The sequence below is a fragment of the Polyodon spathula genome, chromosome 9 (genome assembly GCF_017654505.1).
Source record: "Polyodon spathula isolate WHYD16114869_AA chromosome 9, ASM1765450v1, whole genome shotgun sequence".
In the NCBI taxonomy this organism is placed as follows: Eukaryota; Metazoa; Chordata; class Actinopteri; order Acipenseriformes; family Polyodontidae; genus Polyodon; species Polyodon spathula.
Genome location: NC_054542.1, coordinates 8,463,491 through 8,487,985, shown reverse-complemented (window position 1 = coordinate 8,487,985; position 24,495 = coordinate 8,463,491). Strand labels below are relative to the sequence as shown.

The 24,495-nt window shown below is 45.7% G+C and overlaps 1 protein-coding gene across 2 annotated transcripts; it reads left to right on the top strand.

The window, feature by feature from the left end:
- Positions 1-1,691: 1,691 nt before the first annotated feature.
- On the top strand, positions 1,692-24,443 carry LOC121320391 (coxsackievirus and adenovirus receptor homolog). Of its 2 annotated transcripts, none has more exons than XM_041258673.1 (3): positions 1,692-1,824; positions 23,074-23,243; positions 24,072-24,443. In XM_041258673.1, exons 1-3 carry the CDS (start codon positions 1,773-1,775, stop codon positions 24,426-24,428), a joined length of 579 nt encoding a protein of 192 aa, XP_041114607.1. In that variant the 5' UTR covers positions 1,692-1,772; the 3' UTR covers positions 24,429-24,443. The 2 variants fall into 2 exon arrangements, with proteins under 2 accessions (XP_041114607.1, XP_041114605.1); XM_041258671.1 differs by lacking the exon at positions 1,692-1,824 and adding an exon at positions 15,746-15,906.
- Positions 24,444-24,495: the final 52 nt, after the last annotated feature.

Genomic DNA, 24,495 nt, shown 5'->3' with positions numbered 1-24,495 from the left:
CAGTAGAAGCACAGTGAAAGCCTGGTAAAACACAGGCAAGCATGGTAAACTGTTGAACAGTATGGTACAGTCTAAATGAACACGAGGCTGAAGTACACAAAGCTGCAAGGTTACCAAAAGTGACCCAAGAGACCAAAGGAACCTGACATAAGCTGGACAATCTCTTAACCGTTTTTAATAACACGGCCACTAGATGGCGCCATTGTGTAAAGAAAGCAATTCTCCTACGGCACAGTTTTCCTTCCTGTAATGCTGATTATTATTATTATTATTATTATTATTATTATTATTATTATTATTATTATTATTATTATATAATAATAATAATAATAATAATAATAATATTACAAACAAACAAACTGGGATATGTGTGCATTCGTTTAGTGAATGGTTCTTCTGACCCTCTTTGAACTGTTTGAGTAAGGATTGTAAAATTGGGTCTAGGTTTTAAAAACCCAAAGGAAAGCGCATGTCCGTGAACTCAGAAGAGTCCGATTCCTCATCATTTTCAAGACTGCCAGATCCGCTGTGCTGAGGAGAAAAACGCCATTGGCCAATCCAAACTGGGGGAAAATAAATAAACTAATAATAATTGGGCACTCTGTTTTATTATTTCTTATTTTTTAATGTGAAAATCGCCGCTCTGCTTTTACAGACCTGGTGAAACCATTTCACTCCAGGGTAATATTACAATAGTGGCACAGCCGCTAACAGGTGTAGCAGGTGACATCTCCTAGTACAGCGGGTACACCGGAGTGTAACCCTTTAACCTGCCCCCCCGCAACGCCGTCTTCAGCAGACGCAAGAAGGACCACATTGATCTCAAATGATATTACTCATCTGTACTTTTGTGAGAATTATAAAACTTATTAGTTTTGTAATCTTATTTGTAATCTTTTTCATTTTAAAAATAAATTAAATAATATGAACACTCTCATTCGATATTAATTCTACTGTCGGATAAGTATATGGCGTGAAATTCTGCCGGTACTTATTTTAATGCCAGTACGGGGTGCCAGGACTTATTTCATCTGCACTGTTATGCTGTGTCTGTGATCTGTTACCTGCTCTTGAACTGCCCCGATATCAAATCATACTGTGGTTTGGATTTGCTCTTACTAGGACTGAAGTCATTGCATTTTGTGTCTTGCTGTTAATTGCACTGTAGTTCTTGATATGTATTTTTGGTATACAACTGTAAGTGCGCCTGGGTAAGGGCTCTGCTAAGAAATAAACAATAATAATAATAATAACATTTCAAGCAACACGATTGTAATGCATGCTGTTATCATGCGCTCCCGATAGAATCGCAATTAAACACATTTAATGAAACCGCGCTCGCAGTTCACACGCCCTGCACCGGGTGAGTTCAAATCGACTCATCGGCGGTTTAGAGGCGGTTTAAACAGCCGGACCTGTCTTACAGTGTCCCGGAATCATAAGACTTCTTTTGCATTCATAAACGTGTCCCGCACCGATATGTGTGCGTTTTAAAAGCATGCATTCACTGTCACGCAAGCTGTCCACACTGCTGTAATGCTTGCACCCGCCTGAGAATGTCAGCCCCGGGTTTGAGAGTCCTGACCAGAAGAGGGCGCCTCGTCAGCGTTTCTATTCCAGAGCGAGTCCGCACCTCTCCGGCAGTGACGTGCGGATCGCTGCCGCCCCCGATCCACCTGCCGAGGCTGGGCTGGGAGCAGCGGGTTCCTGATGCGATAAGAGAGGCTGAGCTGAGTGTGCGCTTTCACTGTGGGATTGATTAACAGGCAGAAATGGGCTCGCCGGCGCTGCAGTGCGCGCTTTGTCTCGCTGTGTTGCTTGCAGGTCGGTGCTGTTGTTTTATTTTGTTGTGTTCAGTTCAGTAAATGCTCGCACCAAGGCGTAAGAAACAGCGAAAGTTTGTTTCTCATTGACCGGGATGTGTAGGAGACGGGGAAACGAAAAGCGCTGCGTGTTTATATCACTCTTTTACTGAGTAGTTTCGGAGGAATACAACTGAAATAAAACCAAGCGTCTGCAGTTTAAATGAATACTAAAAACACACATGAAACCTGAGCCGTGGTGTGAGAAATGAGTTTTATAACTCGCTTAACCGGTGACCCGAACAATGAGAACCACGGCGATGCTTTGTATTGTACTGCGTGTGCGTGTGCGTGTGCGTGTGCGTGTTTCTTTTAATCTGTGTAATAGACACACAGGTCGTAGTTCGTTTTAAGGTATACATTTCCATCGCTGTATTTTAACATGCGATGCTACAGTATAACAAAAGTTAATACAGAACAACATGTTTTGTGACTTAAAAAGTAGAATACGGGAAACAGTTCTTTATATAGTTTATATTGGGGCCAAGATACTGGTAGCTACTGATACAAACGTGTTTTATTTATTTATTTATTATACATTCACACAAAACAATTTTAATAATTAATATATATATATATGCATATATATATATATATATATATATATATATGTATAGTTCAGTAAATATATATATATATATATAATATGATGAATATATGATAATGTTCCTGTGTCTTGCTGTAGAGAAGCCATTTCACACGTTGTGTCGTGTGCCCCTCACTGTCGTGTAGCAACAAGTATCGTGAAGCACGTCTTGTGATGTAATGACGGGCTGTGCTCGGCAGTTCTCGCTTGATTTGTAGAGTACAGGAACAATGCTCTGAGTTCATTCCGAGCTTCGCCTTCAGATTTCATGGTGTATTGATGTGTGTTCATTGCCCTGAGCATTCAGGAATCTGCTTGTGAAACGCGGGTGCGGTGCTGTTGAGTCGTTGTGTAAGGGTTGAAGATTCATTGAGTTGCGGTGTAATGTGTACAGACGAGTTAACATTATTTTCCATTATGGCGCAATCCTATTTGGTTAACAAGTAAGGAAGCATCTTTGTAATGTATTCCTTTGTATTTAATCATGTTTCCTAAACGTTTCAGTTAACGAGGTCTTGTAAAATGAGTGTTTTGCATTGAAGAAATGGTTCAGTTTTTAAAACACACCCAGGCTTGGCTGGCGGGGGGAACTGATTTGCAAGGTGTGGAGTTTGTGTAAAGAAGTCAAGGCACAGCAGAGTAACTTGGGTTTGTTTAGTAGGTGTTGAGTTATTGTATAGCATTGAGTGCACACTGAAACCTTGGACAGAGCATTGGGTTTATTTGATTTCAAACTCCTGATCTGATGCAGTAATGTAAGCGCTGTGAATGTTTCTGCAGGAGATGTTACGGGGGATGGATGGTATGATGTGGGGCATTCTTAGAACTGTATTCTAAACAATGGCAGTTCTAGAACATTGTGTTCGCTCAGTGGACCGGGCTGACATCGTCATGGTGATAGGTGTTTGTGTTTTGTCCTTGGAACTAACCGTGTCCAGTCCAGTGAGGTGCTGTACTGTGCAAGTACAGCTGGGATCAGGCAGGGGTTGCGGTTGAGTGCAAGTAACCAGTGCTTTGTTTTATTGCATTCATTTCCTTGCTAGAAGTGATGCTGGTGAGGCTCCTAATAGAGAAGCTTGTATGCAGAGTGGAAGATCCCTGATTAGCATAGAGAGCCGGGCTGCTCGGAGAATGAAAGGGCGAGGGGGGGGTTGGTAGAAGCTGTAATGTACTGTGGGGCTCCGGGTCTCCCCAGGGATTCTGTACAGCCGGGAGCGCTTTTAACAGACAAACTTGCCTTGCCTAAAATATATAATATGACAAAGCATCCGAATAACGTGCTGTCTTTCGCCGCTCTTTTTGATGTTCCACATTTTCTTTTTCATGACTTTCTTTTGTTATGGTAAATTAACTGTGCTTATTTAGGCACTCTGCGATTTGACTGTGGAAAGATAACGCAGGGTTATTGGAGCGAACAAAAAAAAAACAGTAACCTTTCCAACTTCCCCTTTAGCTTCATTATTGAGCTGATTGCTTCATTTAAATTGTTTTAAGTTTTCAGGGCGTTTTGTTAATGCATGGCTTTTTGTCTACATTTTTTGAATGCAGCTGTTCGTTATAACCATTATTTTTACACAACAGTGCTCGCACACGTTCGGTCACCATCACAGCTGCTGCATGAAACCTGAGTGTAATAACCCTGCACCTCTGCACTTAAGCATTTGTATATCAGCTGACAAGTGTTCAGCTGATATCCCATCACACCTTTCTTCTTAAAGGCATACAGGTATAGTATCAGGCTCTGGATTGCGCCGATCGTCGGCTTGCTTCAACTCTCTTTGTTAAATATTGCGTCAAGACATAACACGGCTGTCATGTTTCAAGTCTTGGAACCACACCCAGCAATCCTTATTGTTAAAGGCACAGTGGCATCTGCAAGACGGGCGGATCGGGTTTGTTAAGAGGCCTGTGGAGAACCCTGGGGCTGTGCACGGTACAGGCACTTTGAGCTCTGCGAAGATGCAACAGATAGTGTGTGTGTGTGTGTGTGTGTGTGTGTGTGTGTGTGTGTGTGTGTGTGTGTAGACAGAAACCCTCTGCTTGAACAATTCACCTCTGAGCACCAGGGTCTAGTTTCACAAAGCAGTACAGTAGCAGTCTGCTAAATCCAATTCCTTTCCATTGAAAATAAAATAAGAACAGAACACATTTATCCTTTTTAATCACATGGACTTTATTGTTATATATAAAAATAATTAAATGTCATAAATATGCCTGCTACGGTAAGGCCCTGGGGCTTTGTTACATTGTTAGAAATGGGACTTCAGTCCTTTAATTGAAGCAGATTTAAATAATGATATACATGTTTATTACACTTGGACACCCCTCCCCCTTTAGCTCTGTGCTTTCAGCCAATGGCAAATGTTTCATTCACTCTTCCACTTCTGTTTATTTATTTATTTATTTTCCTTGTTCTTTCTCCTGCCTGGTTGGTCTGCTCCCAGAACCCCCCTCATTTCAATCAAGTATCCTAGCAACCATCTCGGGTCTGTGGATACATGTGGTCAGTGTCAGGCTTATCAGGTAACTGGAACACTGCCTGCTGTGCTCTTTATCAAAGTCAGCCAATGAAGAGCCTTCAACTGAAAGGAGAGGAGCTGAGCTGAGGGACACTGACTGCCCTCCTGAGAGGGGGCTCGGGTTACAGGTCTCTGTTTGCTGGGGAGGGAGGGGGGTTGCTAACGTTGCAATGGTTAACCAGTTCATGAACGTTTAAAAGCCTCCAGCAGCTTACTGTTTGGTCTGAAGATGTTTTAAGAGAATTGCCTCCGAGCTAGAGTGGACACATTATAAACACTTCAGCAGGACAGCCGACTCCTCCCTCACATGTTTCGATGCCCCTTTCTTTAGTTCTAACAGATAGGAACATGTCTTTTTTGTATTTGATACTGTGTGTCGAGATCTGCGTCCAAAAATTCCAGCGATTGGTCTTATTATATCAAGTATTTGTCACACATTGTGGTGTCATCAGTATTCATTGTCTAGAGTCATATATTGTGAGCAAAGTGGACGTTTATCAGAGTAATGTACTGAAGATTACTTTAATATTTGTTCTTGATTTTCAGGAAGTAAAATTACATCCAATATGTTGCTACAGTAGTTACAGCTATTCATTCACAAGACTTCCTGTATGCATGTTAATACAAATACAATTCCAGCACTCGCCCCTTTTACTGTTTTAGCTAAATTGAAAGAGTGCTGTATGCGAAACTGTTTACAAAGACAGCAATATTCATGTCCTCAGCAAGAAGGATGACTCTCTGCCTCCTCTCCTGTTTCTCTCTCCTCTCTCTGTCACACATGCAATAATAACATGTGGGTTGGTACAGTAATGGTGTCATTTGATGAAACTGCTTTTAATGTAGTCTCATCCAGCTGGCCAGGGCAGGCAAATAATCTCTTCCACTGGCACTACATTCTCACTGCGAGTCTCTACAGTAAAGCTGTGCTTGCGTTTTGTAGAAACGGCTTGGCAAACATGAATCTAGTTAATAATTAAGGATTGACAGAGTGGGGAGTTTTATTCAATGAAGCCTAAAGCAAAACAGGAAGTCATATGTTATTCCCAGCTGCTTTTTGTTTGTTTCTATTCAAAACACAAAGTAGAAAGCTCCGTTTGCACCATAAACTCATAAAACCTCAGTGACAGGAATATGTGCTTAAACGGCCTTTGTTCTTCCCAGCTGTGAAGCTACTGAGCATGCAGATGTTTGCTTCTCATTGAAGAAGTATCAACAGGACACTCAGTACTGCATCTCCAGCCAAGCAATGCTAAACATTCACTGTGGCTACATTTAGAAACACTGAAAGAAACTTGAATGAATTCAGTGACGAGTGTTGCGTCTAGATATCTTTCTCAGTCTTCACTGACGTCAGTGACTTCTACAGTAGACACTGTTTCTCCTTGAATTTATTGTGTTTTCTCCTAATTTTGAATTTAATCCAAAAAGACGTGTAATTTACAGTATTGTGACCTTTTTTTTTTTTCTTTTAAACTTTTAAGCCGTTTTTATTTTGCATTGTGAATTTAACTCAAAAGAAAGGCAGTTTGCCTTCAAGATGTTATGGGCGTCATCCTGTTTTGCTGCAATTTGAAAACCAAAAATATCCCCGACAGTACAGTTCCCCGAAGGAGGCAGGTTCCAGGCACACACTGCTAATGCACCAGATTCCTAGCTGTTGCACAGTCCTGACAAGCTTCCCCTGTCTCGTATTTCTACCTGCTCTCCAATGGGGTTCGCTCAGCTCAGCCCAGGTATTTGTGTGCCGAGCAGGCAGCCTCTTAACAGACTCCAAGCTGTACCAGAAGCAGCAAACCGGTTTCTTCTCTGCCAGCTGGTTTTTCAAGTGTCTGGAGGAATGTAGCTTGTACAGGAGAGGTTAATGACAGGTGTGTGTCTCTGCGGGTGCATTGGGACAGGTGTGTGTCTCTCTGCAGGTACATTGTGCTCAGGTTAATGTGACAGGTGTGTTTAGAAAGGTATCTGGGCTGAGGTTAAGGTTGTGAATGTAGACACAGTGCCTTCATGGCCTCTGATTGCAGTGGCGTGAGTGATGGTATTGTGTAGCTTACCTGTTTTAGAATGGTATCTGTTCTGAGAGTGGGGGGGGGGGGGGGGGAAATTAATTACACAAATGTTTCAGTTTAAACGATTGCTGCCTAGCTTGACCTACATCATACTGTCAGTAGTAACCCAGTATTTAGATACAGGATGATCTAGAATTGGTGAGTTACAAAGTGACAGTTTAGAAAAATTGTTACAGTTCTTACAAGGCATTTGTTTTACTTCATGAATTATAAATTCATGAAGGGAAAGAAAATAGTTTAATTAAAGCAAACTGTTTTTAACGCATTAACAGGAGAACACTTGATTAAAATTCATGTTTAGCGTCTAAGTAGATCAGATTGATTTAATAGCAATTAAATGAATTGCCAACAGTGCTGTAACAGCGATTAACATGACGGTGAATGAAATGTTCAGATAGCGAGCTGTGGAATTTAACAGGGGAGCTCAGACACCGCATTGTGAGAATGCAGTTACTGGAGCGGAGCTCAGACACCGCATTGTGAGAATGCAGTTACTGGAGCGGAGCTCAGCCATCGCATTGTGAGAATGCAGTTACTGGAGCGGAGCTCAGACACCGCATTGTGAGAATGCAGTTACTGGAGCGGAGCTCAGACACCGCATTGTGAGAATGCAGTTACTGGAGCGGAGCTCAGACACCGCATTGTGAGAATGCAGTTACTGGAGCGGAGCTCAGACATCGCATTGTGAGAATGCAGTTACTGGAGCGGAGCTCAGACACCGCATTGTGAGAATGCAGTTACTGGAGCGGAGCTCAGACATCGCATTGTGAGAATGCAGTTACTGGAGCGGAGCTCAGACACCGCATTGTGAGAATGCAGTTACTGGAGCGGAGCTCAGACATCGCATTGTGAGAATGCAGTTACTGGAGCGGAGCTCAGACACCGCATTGTGAGAATGCAGTTACTGGAGCGGAGCTCAGACATCGCATTGTGAGAATGCAGTTACTGGACAGCATTGTGAGCTCAGCGGACACCGCATTGTGAGAATGCAGTTACTGGAGCGGAGCTCAGACATCGCATTGTGAGAATGCAGTTACTGGAGCGGAGCTCAGACATCGCATTGTGAGAATGCAGTTACTGGAGCGGAGCTCAGACACCGCATTGTGAGAATGCAGTTACGCATTGTGAGAATGCAGTTACTGGAGCGGAGCTCAGACACCGCATTGTGAGAATGCAGTTACTGGAGCGGAGCTCGGACCTCGCATTGTGAGAATGCAGTTACTGGAGCGGAGCTCGGACATCGCATTGTGAGAATGCAGTTACTGGAGCGGAGCTCGGACACCGCATTGTGAGAATGCAGTTGCTGGAGCGGAGGAGCGGAGCTCGACATCGCATTGTGAGAATGCAGTTACTGGAGCGGAGCTCAGACATCGCATTGTGAGAATGCAGTTACTGGAGCGGAGCTCAGACATCGCATTGTGAGAATGCAGTTACTGGAGCGGAGCTCAGACATCGCATTGTGAGAATGCAGTTACTGGAGCGGAGCTCGGACATCGCATTGTGAGAATGCAGTTACTGGAGATTGGAGCTCGGACAGCTCGCATTGTGAGAATGCAGTTACTGGAGCGGAGCTCGGACATCGCATTGTGAGAATGCAGTTACTGGAGCGGAGCTCGGACATCGCATTGTGAGAATGCAGTTACTGGAGCGGAGCTCGGACCTCGCATTGTGAGAATGCAGTTACTGGAGCGGAGCTCAGACATCGCATTGTGAGAATGCAGTTACTGGAGCGGAGCTCAGACATCGCATTGTGAGAATGCAGTTACTGGAGCGGAGCTCAGACATCGCATTGTGAGAATGCAGTTACTGGAGCGGAGCTCAGACATCGCATTGTGAGAATGCAGTTACTGGAGCGGAGCTCAGACATCGCATTGTGAGAATGCAGTTACTGGAGCGGAGCTCAGACATCGCATTGTGAGAATGCAGTTACTGGAGCGGAGCTCAGACATCGCATTGTGAGAATGCAGTTACTGGAGCGGGATCACAGATTGATACGCTCGGGAGCTCAGACATCGCATTGTGAGAATGCAGTTACTGGAGCGGAGCTCAGACATCGCATTGTGAGAATGCAGTTACTGTAGCGGCTATAACCTCCAACATGCGTTTGTACAGCAACCAGTAAATCATTTGCATGCCAGTTGGATATCTAATCATTGCTAACTCTTAGTTTCACAGAAACTGAAAGTTGGCTCTTGATCAGTTATAGGCGCTGTCTTTCTCTACCCGGATTTTGACATCTGTTCTGAAACACTGCTGTTTCCTAGAATGTTCTGCGTAAATAACTATTGTATCTTGGATGGTACCCTATGGAGGAGGATTTTTCATTGCAGTATAAATCCCTTGAGGCATATTGCATTAATGCTGCAGTCAGATTGTACAGTATGCTGTACATAGTGTTGATGTGCTGGACTTGGGTACTGATTCGGTACCTCTGGAGAATGAAGTACTTGTCTGGGTTCTGTATGGTGTTGCACAAGCCACACAAACCAATATTTTTATTTGTATTGTTTAGATGTGTGTTCTATCTATTCTAAATAACCAAGCAATAATCGCAGAAACGTACTACATAAGCTTTTATATAAATAAATGGGGTCGCCAAAAGTGGTTGGCAGTACAAGGTAGGTGGGGGGGGGCTTTTTTCTGTAATAAAATGGGTTTGAAAGTGTTTCAGTACAGTCAGTTTTCATTTGCTCCAAGCAAATTTGTTGTTTCTGTAGAGCTGAACATGCTGTAGTAAAATAAAACAGAAACACGGTTTTTGAAACCTCTTGTATTGGTATTATCAGCACAATCGCTCCAGTTCCTTTTTTTATTTTGTTATTTAATCTCAGTTGGGTTGCAGTAGCGATTTTAAAGAGATTGATTTGTCATTGCGGGTCGTGTGGAGATAATGCTTGAACAGGAATGCTGCCGCGCTGCTCAAAGCCATTGTCTCATTAGAAAAGCATGTGTGTGTGTGTCTGTGTGTGTGTGTGTGTGTGTGTGTGTGGGTTACTGGGGGAGCTTGACATTGCATTGTGCCAGGGTGGGGGGTGGGGTGGCGTCACGACCCTCGCTCTGTCTGCCTTTTGTTTCAGGAATTCCCATCTCCTGTTTTGGTTCACCTACTCTGCTAGTCTGCAGCCTTCGTCTGTCCAGAGAGCCTCTTGGATGTCCTGCAAGCTGTAACCTTGATGTATTGGAAGATATTTCAAGTAACAATCCATTCATCCGCTGTTCCTCCACATACCAAAGGACAGCAGCTTCATGCTGTGGATGCAGGGATTGAGTTGGGGATTGTGTGTTTTGAAAGGTGCTTGGCATTGTGAGCTGGTTCAGTAGCTGCCATTGTCTGTGTGGGGTCTTTACCTTCCTGACACAGTCAGCAATCAGGTGGTAATGTCCTCCAATCAGGGTGCTGTTACTTAAAGAAATAAGCCTTGATTCCAGAGCCAATCGTCTCCAGCCGAGGTGCATTCCTAAATGATGCTGCACGTAGCGATTGCTGTTCTCCACAGACTTGAGAAAAGCAGCAATCCCCACAAATCCAAGCTTCTTAACTCATTCGGAATGGTACATCAGCCCCATCAACCCCAAGGACCCTCGGCTGATTGGCGGCTCCTCATCTGCGTGCAGATCAGTCTGGACTCTCTGCTCATGCAGCTGTGCTTGCACAACTCCAGGTGCTGAGGTACCATTGTCTCCCTGGGATTTAAAAACAAACAAAATTACCACAAGAGAGTGTGTGTTCACTTTGTACCTCAGCCGTGCTGAGCTGGCATTGTTTTCATGCTACTGTTTTGTGGTGTGATGACTTGCTGAATCCGTGCTACTGTAAGCCCATCACACAGAAAGCTCTTTCAGTTACTGGAGCGGAGCTCAGACACAGCACCACAGCTGTGCTGAGCCAGGACTCTTATTGCTGAGGTCCATTCTTGATGTCGGCAATTGCAGTCCTGTGATGGCTTGTGCTGCCAGCCCTGTGGCCAGGTCTGCAAGATCTGCTGTCTTGCAGCCTAAAAACTGCTTTGCTTCAGGGAGGTGCAGTTTGTATATCCTAGAATATCACATACTGTACTTATATCTGTTCCAAAACTAGCTTGGCTGATACATTGTGTAGCTTTTCTATAAGAATTAAAGCTGAAACAGTCTTTCTTCAGTGGCACCTGACCTGTTTTACAAACTGAATACACTGTTCTCTCCGGGCATCTGTCCTTGAAAGCTTTAGAAACTGGTATTGCCACACAGTGCGTCGGTCATTGCTCTGTGGCAGCTGCAGTACAGTACAGTCCTGTGGTCCTCTGGAGGAATGTACAGTCCTGATGTGTAAATCGTATAGAGTTGATTTTTAGAAATCTAATTCTATCAGGAAAGTTAGATTAGACTTCATGTTAGATTAGTTTATGATTACATCATGTGGAAGGGGTCAGTAAACTTGACCAGTTCATTTCCTTGTGGGTAAAGTTTGCAGAGAGTTAAAAAGGGGTTAAAGCAGCACTGTGAAGTCTACCCCTTACTGTCACTTTGCAGACAGGTCACGTTTGGGTGATTGTGTGTGTGTGTGTGTGTAATATATATATATATATATATATATATATATATATATATAATGTGTGTGTGTGTGTGTGTGTGTGTGTGTGTGTGTGTGTGTGTGTGACGGGGGTCTTGATTGCTCGCCAGGGTGGGGGGTGGGGGGGCGTCACGACCCTCGCTCTGTCTGCCTTTTGTTTCAGGAATTCCCGTCTCCTGTTTTGGTTCACCTACTCTGCTAGTCTGCAGCCTTCGTCTGTCCAGAGAGCCTCTTGGATGTCCTGCAAGCTGTAACCTTGATGTATTGGAAGATATTTCAAGTAACAATCCATTCATCCGCTGTTCCTCCACATACCAAAGGACAGCAGCTTCATGCTGTGGATGCAGGGATTGAGTTGGGGATTATGTGTTTTGAAAGGTGCTTGGCATTGTGAGCTGGTTCAGTAGCTGCCATTGTCTGTGTGGGGTCTTTACCTTCCTGACACAGTCAGCAATCAGGTGGTAATGCCCTCCAATCAGGGTGCTGTTACTTAAAGAAATAAGCCTTGATTCCAGAGCCAATCGTCTCCAGCCGAGGTGCATTCCTAAATGATGCTGCACGTAGCGATTGCTGTTCTCCACAGACTTGAGAAAAGCAGCAATCCCCACAAATCCAAGCTTCTTAACTCATTCGGAATGGTACATCAGCCCCATCAACCCCAAGGACCCTCGGCTGATTGGCGGCTCCTCATCTGCGTGCAGATCAGTCTGGACTCTCTGCTCATGCAGCTGTGCTTGCACAACTCCAGGTGCTGAGGTACCATTGTCTCCCTGGGATTTAAAAACAAACAAAATTACCACAAGAGAGTGTGTGTTCACTTTGTACCTCAGCCGTGCTGAGCTGGCATTGTTTTCATGCTACTGTTTTGTGGTGTGATGACTTGCTGAATCCGTGCTACTGTAAGCCCATCACACAGAAAGCTCTTTCCACAGCACCACAGCTGTGCTGAGCCAGGACTCTTATTGCTGAGGTCCATTCTTGATGTCGGCAATTGCAGTCCTGTGATGGCTTGTGCTGCCAGCCCTGTGGCCAGGTCTGCAAGATCTGCTGTCTTGCAGCCTAAAAACTGCTTTGCTTCAGGGAGGTGCAGTTTGTATATCCTAGAATATCACATACTGTACTTATATCTGTTCCAAAACTAGCTTGGCTGATACATTGTGTAGCTTTTCTATAAGAATTAAAGCTGAAACAGTCTTTCTTCAGTGGCACCTGACCTGTTTTACAAACTGAATACACTGTTCTCTCCGGGCATCTGTCCTTGAAAGCTTTAGAAACTGGTATTGCCACACAGTGCGTCGGTCATTGCTCTGTGGCAGCTGCAGTACAGTACAGTCCTGTGGTCCTCTGGAGGAATGTACAGTCCTGATGTGTAAATCGTATAGAGTTGATTTTTAGAAATCTAATTCTATCAGGAAAGTTAGATTAGACTTCATGTTAGATTAGTTTATGATTACATCATGTGGAAGGGGTCAGTAAACTTGACCAGTTCATTTCCTTGTGGGTAAAGTTTGCAGAGAGTTAAAAAGGGGTTAAAGCAGCACTGTGAAGTCTACCCCTTACTGTCACTTTGCAGACAGGTCACGTTTGGGTGATTGTGTGTGTGTGTGTGTATATATATGTGTGTGTGTGTGTATGTATATATATATATATATATATATATATATATATATATATATATATATATATATATATATATATATATATATATATATATATATATATGTATATATGTGTGTGTAAGTAATTTATATATAATCTATATATATATATATATATATGTATAATATATATAATGTATGTATGTGTATGTGTATGTAGTTTGTGAACCCCTCCCCACTCAAAGGTCTGCAGTATCTCTAAGTATTCTATACCGCTCTGCCCCCCATATTCAAGTATTCCTCTGCTGGCTTGTCAGTAAGTGTGAGTTGAGTTGCTGTACTGCGATGCCTCTGCTTGCCAGGAGATTTACTCCCTTTTGCTGTCGAGTGGGATGAGCTGCAGGCCTGGCTCTGAGGGGATTTCATCCAGCTGCTAAACGCAGTTAACCCTGTCCCTGCCGCAGCGCAGCAGAGTCTCAACAAGACCAGGAGGGGTTATCGTGATGGAGCATCCTTTCGGAAAGGGAACCGACACGGTATCCAATATTTTTCATTTTGGATCACCTGTTAGCTCTTATGCTTTCGTTCATTAGTGCAGTTAGGATATCACATGATGAACGCAGTGGAGGCGCGCTCTTCTGCAGTGACCTGATGAACGCAGTGGAGGCGCGCTCTTCTGCAGTGACCTGATGAACGCAGTGGAGGCGCGCTCTTCTGCAGTGACCTGATGAACGCAGTGGAGGCGCGCTCTTCTGCAGTGACCTGATGAACGCAGTGGAGGCGCGCTCTTCTGCATACAGTAGCAGGTTATACAGGAAATGTTTATTTTTCTATTTTGTCCTTTTTTTAGATTTCTCCCCAAAAGGTTCATGTACAGCAGCTTCAGAAAATGCCAGTTTTGCGCTGCTTCGATGACTGACTGATCCCTCACCCTGCTGTTTACAGAAACCTTTTATTAGGGGACAGATCTCAAACCCCAGTGCTCTCGAGTGGCCATTTTCAAAAGAGCTTTGAAACAGACTTTAAGTGTCAACATTCTGACAACTTTGTACGATGCAAAGAGAAATGTCAGGCACGTTATTTAAACAGTTTACGCTGTATTTTTCGGAACCCCAGTACTTCCTCTAAGTGTATATTGCACTCAAGCCCACAGATTAAGAGTTTGGGTGTGTGGAATCTTATACTCTAGATGGGTCTGTTTACCAATGCTGTGCAGAGCACAGCAAGAGTCAGGATTGCTCACGGATGCATCATTTCCTTTCAAGTGTTTTTTTGTCTTGTTTCCTTATTTGAATAACATTTACCCCCGGACGTGTTAGTTCAGAGTAATTCATTGTGATGCGCAGCTCTCCTGGAGACTGTCTGCACAGACACTCCAGGGGTTTTTGTAGGGTGAGTGGGAGAGCTGGTTTTTGTGGTAATGTCAAGCTGGGCACTCCAGGGCTCCATTGTGTTTCGTTCTTTTTCTTCAGCCTGCACTTGTTCTAATGTGCTTTGTCTCATTTACCCAGGGCGAGCACTACAGCAGGGTTGTTATATAGATCTATTTTTAACCCTATGACTCTGCTGTATCTCTGTAGCAGGATGCTGGATGCACTGCTTTTTTGAAGGTTCCCAGTAAATGAGGAAACTGGTGATTTCAAAGGATAAAATCAAGCTGCACATTTTAAATGTGGAAACATCTGGAGACCCTGTACTGCACTTGCAGTAGTTGAACACCTTCAGTACAGGGCACCCCAGCTGCTTGGGTTTGTGTGGATTGCTGTTCTCCACAGCGTAAGATACCCTTCTCCACTGGCACGTCTGACCCGTGAGGGCTCGGTACGGTACAGGTATGGGTGGTTCTCCACTGGCTATTTGTTAAGCCAAGCGAGAACCAAACTGTGAAACTCTGGCCTCACAAAACATCTAACAATAATTAATGTCAACTGTCTTCCGTTGCGTGTGATATCAGTAGCATGGCTCAGCTATGCAGTGGAAAAACAACCCAGGCTCCCCTTAACCGAACCGGGAGGGCTTGGTGCGTCCCTGGTGCTGCTCGGCTCTGCGGTGGAAGAGAGGCATTAGAAAAGCAGCAGTCATCACAAATCCAAGCAGCTGGATCTTTGCTTGTTTCGCTTGGAATGTAAACCAGCCCCTCTCCTGTGGAGAGGTTATCTCAATCTCAATAATCGCTTTTGTTTTGCCTTCAGTATAGAACTGTGCTTTCTGTTTTAAAGGGAATTCTTTTTTTAAAGTGTTGTGTTACAGCTTGGGCCAAAGGTTGTAGCCAGTGTTTCGATTTGTAGTTAATAATCTACAGGGCTTGAAACTCTGACTAGCCCTGCACCCAGTCCTAGGGTTCAGACTGTACCCTTCAGGAATCAATGGGAACACTGAATTGCAGGGCTTCCTTAACAGCAAGACTCCCATTGCATTACAGTTTGATCCATTCCCAGTTTACTGACACACCTGTACACTGTGGCTCGTAGTGAAAATGCTGTGTAATAAGAGTCTTCTTTTCCCATCCCTTCTCTAGCTACTGTACTGTATACTCTTCGGGAGGCTGGAGTGTAGACCCTGCAGACACACCACTCTCTTCCAGTACTACTGTGGGACTGGAGCTCTGTGGCCCTGGCTGCTGTTTCCCATGGATAAGATTAACCTATTAGCCCTGAGTGATGCCTGCAACAGACCAGTCTGTCAGAAATATTTAACTGAAATACAGCCATCTTATTCTGAAGGTCATACTGTGTACTTTTTACCGACTCCAATTTAACTCTTATGTTTTAGATGGTTTTCTTGTATTGTACTCTTGGCTAGATCCCCTTTAAGTCGGACACAACCGTGTGTTTCAAATGTGTTGTCTTTGTGGAACAAGCTGCTGTAAATCTCACTTAAAACTGGCACGCCTTGTTTACACCATTTTTAAGCTGGAGACGTGCAGGCTTGTGTTCTGACAGCGAAGGCACGCTCTGTGCTTTCTTTCTTTGTTATGGTTTTTATTTTCATTGCTTGACCTCTGCTTATGACAAGCCCTCCCCCTGAAGACTTGCTGTAAATAGTTTTATTTATTTTGTGGAAACGTGTCATTTTGCTTTGTGTAAATCCTGTCCTCCTCCTCCTCCTCCACGCTCAAGGTCTGTTGCCAGGATACGGATTCTCTCTTCTGCGTCCCACAAAGGGGTTTCTAATTGCGTTCTTTAGGGAGAATGGGGCAGAAGAAGCTCACGCTGGATTACAAGGATGTTGGAGGGGAATAATGCCTTTGAACTGAAAGTTAACACATTCTTGGCTGCTTCTGCTTTTAGTGACCTGAAACATTCCAAACCAATCTCTTTGCGCGTGGTTTTTTTTTTTTTTTTTTTGTCGTGTACATTACGAATCGTGTCCGTGTTTTTACTGCTTTATTGTAGAGTCCTACACTTCTGTTTTATTGTTATGCTTGCTGTGCTCACAATAATGAACCATGAGCACACTCTGCTGCCGTGTTTAAAGTGTACTTGTTAAGGACATAACAGATATTGAAACTTGCTTGCCGCTGTGTACCCAACAGACATGCTCCTGTTACTAATTAACTGGCACAGCAGGAAATGTACACATTAAAATAGTGACCTGTGACGTGGCTAATCCCACCAATACACAGGGGTGGAAATAAGACTCCTAGTGCATAGCTGTTTCACCTATTCCACGTTTTACTACAAGCTTGATTTAGCCACGGTGTCGGTCTGACATAAAAAATATTGGGGACCCTAACCTCCCCGGCTCCCTTCAGCTGGCAGGGGGGGAGGGAGGGACTGAGTTGTTGAACTTCAAGTGTGGAGCCTGTAATTGGGACTGTCAGTGAGCTGCAGATTCAAGCCCTAATTATTCTCACGTATCGCTGTGCCTTTCTGAGGCTAACAGTGCAGTTCAGTAGCTTCCGTTTCAACAGAATGTTCCTACCAAGAGACTCATTTGCATGTCATTTTAATCATAATGGTAGCATGTGAAATGCGCTGTGCCAGTAATTTTATGATAATTTTCAAGTCATTTATTTGAATAGGATTGGATTTAAAAGCCGGGAGTTTTGGATAGAAATGTGTTGTATAGTTTTATATATTTTTAATTGGTTAATTACTGTAGGCTTGCTGTATATTTGTCACCCAGTACATGTATTCTGTGCTGCAGTACAGTATGTGTGGACCTTTTAAAGTATCACAGATAAGTGCTATAATAAAATATAGTATTTGAAGAAAAAAAAAACTTTTACAGCCATGCATTACAGGGCCCAGTACTGTAGGCAGGTCAGTGCATTGGTGTGGTGCATGCTGTAATCCTGTAGGCAGGTCCGTGCGTTGGTGGTGGCCGTGCTCTAATGGAATCCTGTCGGCAGGTCCGTGCGTTGGTGATGGGCGTGCTCTAATGGAATCCTGTAGGCAGGTCCGTGCGTTGGTGGTGGGCGTGCTCTAATGGAATCCTGTAGGCAGGTCAGTGCGTTGGTGTGGTGCGTGCTGGAATCCTGTAGGCAGGTCCGTGCGTTGGTGGTGGGCGTGCTCTAATGGAATCCTGTAGGCAGGTCCGTGCGTTGGTGGTGGCCGTGCTCTAATGGAATCCTGTAGGCAGGTCCGTGCGTTGGTGGTGGGCGTGCTCTAATGGAATCCTGTAGGCAGGTCCGTGCGTTGGTGGTGGGCGTGCTCTAATGGAATCCTGTAGGCAGGTCCGTGCGTTGGTGGTGGGCGTGCTCTAATGGAATCCTGTAGGCAGGTCCGTGCGTTGGTGGTGGGCGTGCTCTAATGGAATCCTGTAGGCAGGTCAGTGCGTTGGTGTGGTGCATGCTGTAATCCTGTAGGCAGGTCCGTGCGTTGGTGGTGGGCGTGCTCTAATGGAATCCTGTGGCAGGTCCGTGCGTTGGTGGTGGGCGTGCCTGAATCCTAGGCAGGTCCGTGCGTTGGTGGTGGGCGTGCTCTAATGGAATCCTGTAGGCAGGTCCGTGCGTTGGTGGTGGGCGTGCTCTAATGGAATCCTGTAGGCAGGTCCGTGCGTTGGTGGTGGGCGTGCTCTAATGGAATCCTGTAGGCAGGTCCGTGCGTTGGTGGTGGGCGTGCTCTAATGGAATCCTGTAGGCAGGTCCGTGCGTTGGTGGTGGGCGTGCTCTAATGGAATCCTGTCGGCAGGTCCGTGCGTTGGTGGTGGGCGTGCTCTAATGGAATCCTGTAGGCAGGTCCGTGCGTTGGTGGTGGGCGTGCTCTAATGGAATCCTGTAGGCAGGTCCGTGCGTTGGTGGTGGGCGTGCTCTAATGGAATCCTGTAGGCAGGTCCGTGCGTTGGTGGTGGGCGTGCTCTAATGGAATCCTGTAGGCAGGTCCGTGCGTTGGTGGTGGGCGTGCTCTAATGGAATCCTGTAGGCAGGTCCGTGCGTTGGTGGTGGGCGTGCTCTAATGGAATCCTGTAGGCAGGTCCGTGCGTTGGTGGTGGGCGTGCTCTAATGGAATCCTGTAGGCAGGTCCGTGCGTTGGTGGTGGGCGTGCTCTAATGGAATCCTGTAGGCAGGTCGGTGCGTTGGTGGTGGGCGTGCTCTAATGGAATCCTGTAGGCAGGTCCGTGCGTTGGTGGTGGGCGTGCTCTAATGGAATCCTGTAGGCAGGTCCGTGCGTTGGTGGTGGGCGTGCTCTAATGGAATCCTGTAGGCAGGTCCGTGCGTTGGTGGTGGGCGTGCTCTAATGGAATCCTGTAGGCAGGTCCGTGCGTTGGTGGTGGCCGTGCTCTAATGGAATCCTGTAGGCAGGTCCGTGCGTTGGTGGTGGGCGTGCTCTAATGGAATCCTGTAGGCAGGTCCGTGCGTTGGTGGTGGCCGTGCTCTAATGGAATCCTGTAGGCAGGTCCGTGCGTTGGTGGTGGGCGTGCTCTAATGGAATCCTGTAGGCAGGTCCGTGCGTTGGTGGTGGCCGTGCTCTAATGGAATCCTGTAGGCAGGTCCGTGCGTTGGTGGTGGCCGTGCTCTAATGGAATCCTGTAGGCAGGTCCGTGCGTTGGTGGTGGCCGTGCTCTAATGGAATCCTGTAGGCAGGTCCGTGCGTTGGTGGTGGGCGTGCTCTAATGGAATCCTGTAGGCAGGTCCGTGCGTTGGTGGTGGCCGTGCTCTAATGGAATCCTGTAGGCAGGTCCGTGCGTTGGTGGTGGCCGTGCTCTAATGGAATCCTGTAGGCAGGTCCGTGCGTTGGTGTGGTGCATGCTCTAATGGAACCCTGTAGGCAGGTCCGTGCGTTGGTGGTGGCCGTGCTCTAATGGAATCCTGTAGGCAGGTCCGTGCGTTGGTGGTGGCCGTGCTCTAATGGAATCCTGTAGGCAGGTCCGTGCGTTGGTGGTGGGCGTGCTCTAATGGAATCCTGTAGGCAGGTCCGTGCGTTGGTGGTGGCCGTGCTCTAATGGAATCCTGTAGGCAGGTCCGTGCGTTGGTGGTGGGCGTGCTCTAATGGAATCCTGTAGGCAGGTGTGCGTTGGTGGTGGGCGTGCTCTAATGGAATCCTGTAGGCAGGTCCGTGCGTTGGTGGTGGGCGTGCTCTAATGGAATCCTGTAGGCAGGTCCGTGCGTTGGTGGTGGGCGTGCTCTAATGGAATCCTGTAGGCAGGTCCGTGCGTTGGTGGTGGGCGTGCTCTAATGGAATCCTGTAGGCAGGTCAGTGCGTTGGTGGTGGCCGTGCTCTAATGGAATCCTGTAGGCAGGTCCGTGCGTTGGTGGTGGCCGTGCTCTAATGGAATCCTGTCGGCAGGTCAGTGCGTTGGTGGTGGGCGTGCTCTAATGGAATCCTGTAGGCAGGTCCGTGCGTTGGTGGTGGGCGTGCTCTAATGGAATCCTGTAGGCAGGTCCGTGCGTTGGTGGTGGGCGTGCTCTAATGGAATCCTGTAGGCAGGTCGGTGCGTTGGTGGTGGGCGTGCTCTAATGGAATCCTGTCGGCAGGTCCGTGCGTTGGTGGTGGGCGTGCTCTAATGGAATCCTGTAGGCAGGTCCGTGCGTTGGTGGTGGGCGTGCTCTAATGGAATCCTGTAGGCAGGTCCGTGCGTTGGTGGTGGGCGTGCTCTAATGGAATCCTGTAGGCAGGTCCGTGCGTTGGTGTGGTGCATGCTCTAATGGAATCCTGTAGGCAGGTCCGTGCGTTGGTGGTGGCCGTGCTCTAATGGAATCCTGTAGGCAGGTCCGTGCGTTGGTGGTGGCCGTGCTCTAATGGAATCCTGTAGGCAGGTCCGTGCGTTGGTGGTGGGCGTGCTCTAATGGAATCCTGTAGGCAGGTCCGTGCGTTGGTGGTGGGCGTGCTCTAATGGAATCCTGTCGGCAGGTCCGTGCGTTGGTGGTGGGCGTGCTCTAATGGAATCCTGTAGGCAGGTCCGTGCGTTGGTGGTGGGCGTGCTCTAATGGAATCCTGTAGGCAGGTCCGTGCGTTGGTGGTGGGCGTGCTGTAATTTCCAGGGTTAATGGTATTGTGTACTGCAAGTAACTGTTATCAGACTTCCTGAAATACCTTGTCTGCATTGTACTCACTTGGGCTGAAAAAACATGTTTTTTTCAAAAACGTGCAGAAAGTTATTTTTTGATTGGGTGCAGTTGAGCGTGTTCTTGAGCAGGCATTTCAAAGCACTCTGTGACTCTGTGTCTGAGTGGACACTAGCTGCTGTTCATGCCCTCTCCCTGAAAGAGAGCCTTTCTGGAAACTGCACAGTAACCTTATGTTGCATATGTGTGTCTGCTTTGTTTAGCCCTTTGCAACCTTTACTATACCAGGGAAAATGTAAGAATGCCAGCTTGCATGAATTGCACTGTGCATTTCAAGCAAAAACATGCTTTGCATAATCTGTACAGGCTTATGATTACTGCTGAGTCCATGTGGGATCATTCAGTTCACTTTATTGAAGGACACTGGGGGATGGACTTTAGATTAAGGTTTAGTTGCAAAATGACATGAGCATCTGGGAGTTTTAGGGTTAGGGTTAGGGTTAGGGTTAGGGTTTTATTTATTTTCCCATATACTGTAGCCCTGCTCACTCAGATGCAGTGCTGTGGATTTACTTCAGTTTGCAATGCTGTATTTGCTGTCGTCTTCTCTGTGCCCGCTGCCTCGTACTGTGTGTGTCTTTTAAACTAAAGTGAATCCCAGCGGATGAATGCAGAGCCTTGATTCCATGGTGGGACTCGGCAGTACAGTGCGTTGGCTACACAGCTCCATTGTTCTTCCCTGAGCTCAGTGGATTGATCTTTGGATTAGAAGCTCTGCAGCTTTGGGTTACTGTGTATTGGGTTGCAGTCCTACGGGTTTGGGTGCAATCCAGGCTGGAATCAAACCACATATTGCATGAACTCTCTCTAAAAGATCCCCTTTTAAATATGAATGGTAGCCATGGTCACATTACAGTATTATTATTTCTTTAAAGAGAATTGGCATTGTGATTTGTCTTTTGTAAAATACCATCAGCTAAAGTTCTCTTTTTTTGTTTTGTGGTGCTCCTAGTAAAATCTGCACTGTAATCCCTTTTGCAAATCCTGTAGGTGTTTAATACGTGTAAAACGCGGTCATTTGGAGCTGCGAACGAGCAGGTCTAGGACAGAAACCTCTCACTACTCTACCTGCACAGTAGCCCTTACTCCCAGGTAAATCAATAGTGAAATAGCTGTGCATGTCCTCCACTCTGAATGCCGCTCCTATCAAATGTGCTGACGTTTCCTTTGATCGTTTGTTCTGCTGTGTAAAGCAGCTGTGTTCAGTAATTGGTATGAAGGGAGCCTGCTACAGTATATATACAGTATGTTGTATACATGTATTTGTGCATAAACAAACGTTGCAGCGCTCCCCATTCCATCTCCTTTGTTCCCTCAACAGACGGGAGTTTTTACTGTGAAAGAACATGTCTGTGTAGTGCAGAAAATTCATCTGAACATGCTGGCAGTGTTGAGTTTTATAATGCAGTATAGGGCTTTGACTAGTGTGCCTAAATTTAGAATGTCCCGTTATAGTTCTCTCTCCAAGTGCAAAAAATATAGAAATTAAAATCGCACACTGCTGGCTTACCGCTGAAATTAGACCAGATAATACTATCCTTGCCTTGCACTGTAGTACCACTGAAATTAGACTCGGGACACAAACACCTGCCCCAGCAGGCTTTGTCTGCTAGAGGATTAAACCAGAGGGGGCACTTTTCTTGTAGCTTTGTGGTTGGCATCATTCTCCTGGAATGTATCGATCTGCCTCTTGCTGTGCGCAGAGCTGCTCGTTCGGTCACTTCTCGTTATAGCATGCAATAGCTGCTTGTTGAATTGTATTGTTCAAATACAAAGGTGTTATTTTGCTCTGTGTTGTAGTTCACCCCATTGCAGAGTGTCCCGCGCTGTTTTGGGTGTAAAATGGTTGTGTTTTTGGCTTTGTGCTGTAATTGCATTGCGCTCTTCAGTGTTTTGCACAGAACACCGCACTTATCCTTCTGTCGCTGGGTTTTCTACAGTACAGTGATTATCTTGAGACTGGGCTCAAACTGCTGCAGTGCCAACCCTTATCCAGTACAGTTATATTGAGCTGGATCATGGCTTGAATCTTTCTACCATTTTTTAAAACCGGTGTTTTGCGAATAGAAGAGCCCTTTCAGGAGTGTTTGTTCTTGTTTTGATGTTTAAACACCATGTCTCGTTGCTCAAAGCCTGTCCTCTCTTTATATGATCACTGTGTACTTTTCACTTTCCCTTTTTTAAAAATGCTTTTAAAGAATTGTTCTGTGTGTTTCTGTTTTCTTGCGCTGATGTGCAGTAAAGGTGGGGCTGTATGAAAAGTATTGTTCCTTCAGAGTGGTGATCGGAACGCTGTACTGTGCAACCTGAAAAGGCATTGGTGCTTGCCCACTGTGTTCTATTCTCCCTCATGGGTTCTGTGTTTGTTTGGTTTCTCTAGATTCTGTTCTTGGATTAACTATCACCTCCACTGGACCAGGCAGCATTGAGAAAGCTGGCGGTGAGAGTATTAACTTCGACTGTCGCTTCACTCTTGCTCCAGAAGACACTGGGCCTCTGGACATTGAGTGGATTTTACTGGCCTCGGACAATCGGAATCAGGACCAAATGGTGAGTGGATTGGAACCCTGCTTACCCCTGCTCCAGTCACTTCTGTAGCACAGGATTCTGAGTGTCAGCATCTGGGGGAAGATGAGGCGGCTTCTGATGCTGCGTTTGTTTACGGTGCATTTCCATGCTTGCATGCTTGCGTTTCTATCCAATTACAATAACTTGGTAAGGACATTCTTTAGTGCTAGTTATTTGTTGGTGTCTGTGTTGTACAGTATAGCCCGCCAGTCACAGTTGTAGCCTGGTAAGTTACAGCCCTTTCCCTGTCGTACATGCTGTGTGCTGTATCAGTACGTCATGGTGTCGACCTTTTTGTAAAATCAGCTGCTGAATGTAAAGTGTAAATCAATGCCTGATGTTATCTGCCTCTTACAAAGCGTTTCTGTTTCTGTTTCTGATCCATACATTTTTACTGACCTTGTCACAGCTGGTTTGTGACGGTACGGCAAACGTTAAAAGCGTTTTTAATAGAGGCTAGCGTTGCTTGAGTTCTGTACCCTGTTTTGTTGTGTGCCGTACTTGCTTGGGTAGGAATTGATGCATGTAAATCAAAGTACAACAGCGGTGTTGCAGAATGAAATGTCTTTATAATGTACTTCTGCACCATGCATTAAACATGGTGCCTTTGAGAACCAGCCTTTTAAGGTCATTTTATTTTGTTTGTTTACTGCAGATCTGAGATGGAGGTTTACAGTAGTGCACACTATAAAATAGTATGGAACATTTGTAAAGCTTTTTAAATTTAAGGTTAAATATGTTTCTAACCATTTGATTTTGCACTCTCTTCAGATGAAGTGGTGCTCTAACTACTGTCCAATCTCTCTCCAGATTATTGTTTACTCTGGAGACCGGGTTTATGAGCAGTACTACCCTGCCATGAAAGGGCGAGTCCACTTCAACTCTCCAGATCCCAAAACGGGCGATGCTTCGATAAACATCACCAAGCTGCTGGTCTCTGACACCGGGACTTACCTGTGCAAGGTGAAGAAGGCTCCCGGGGTTGGCAGCAGGAAAACTCTTCTCACGGTGATGGGTAAGGAATTTCAGGGGGGGGTTTATCGAACGCAGGGATGCACTGATCCGAGTCGGGAAGCTGTCCCGTCACACGCACACAGACTTTCTGCGTGTCATTGTGCTTTTTGTTTATTTATTTTAAGTAGTAGTCAGTGGTGTGTTGTTTTTTAACCCTGGTTTTCTCCCCACTACGCAGTACGCAGTGTAATCTTTGTATGATATATTCATGCTATGAACA

Excerpts from the sequence above, each read along its gene's own strand:
- LOC121320391 (XM_041258671.1), top strand. The coding sequence starts at position 15,813 with ATGGATAAGATTAACCTATTAGCCCTGAGTGATGCCTGCAACAGACCA. Across the intron at positions 15,907-23,073 it reads ACAGCCATCTTATTCTGAAG|ATTCTGTTCTTGGATTAACT; the intron begins GTCATACTGTGT and ends TGGTTTCTCTAG. Across the intron at positions 23,244-24,071 it reads ATCGGAATCAGGACCAAATG|ATTATTGTTTACTCTGGAGA; the intron begins GTGAGTGGATTG and ends ATCTCTCTCCAG.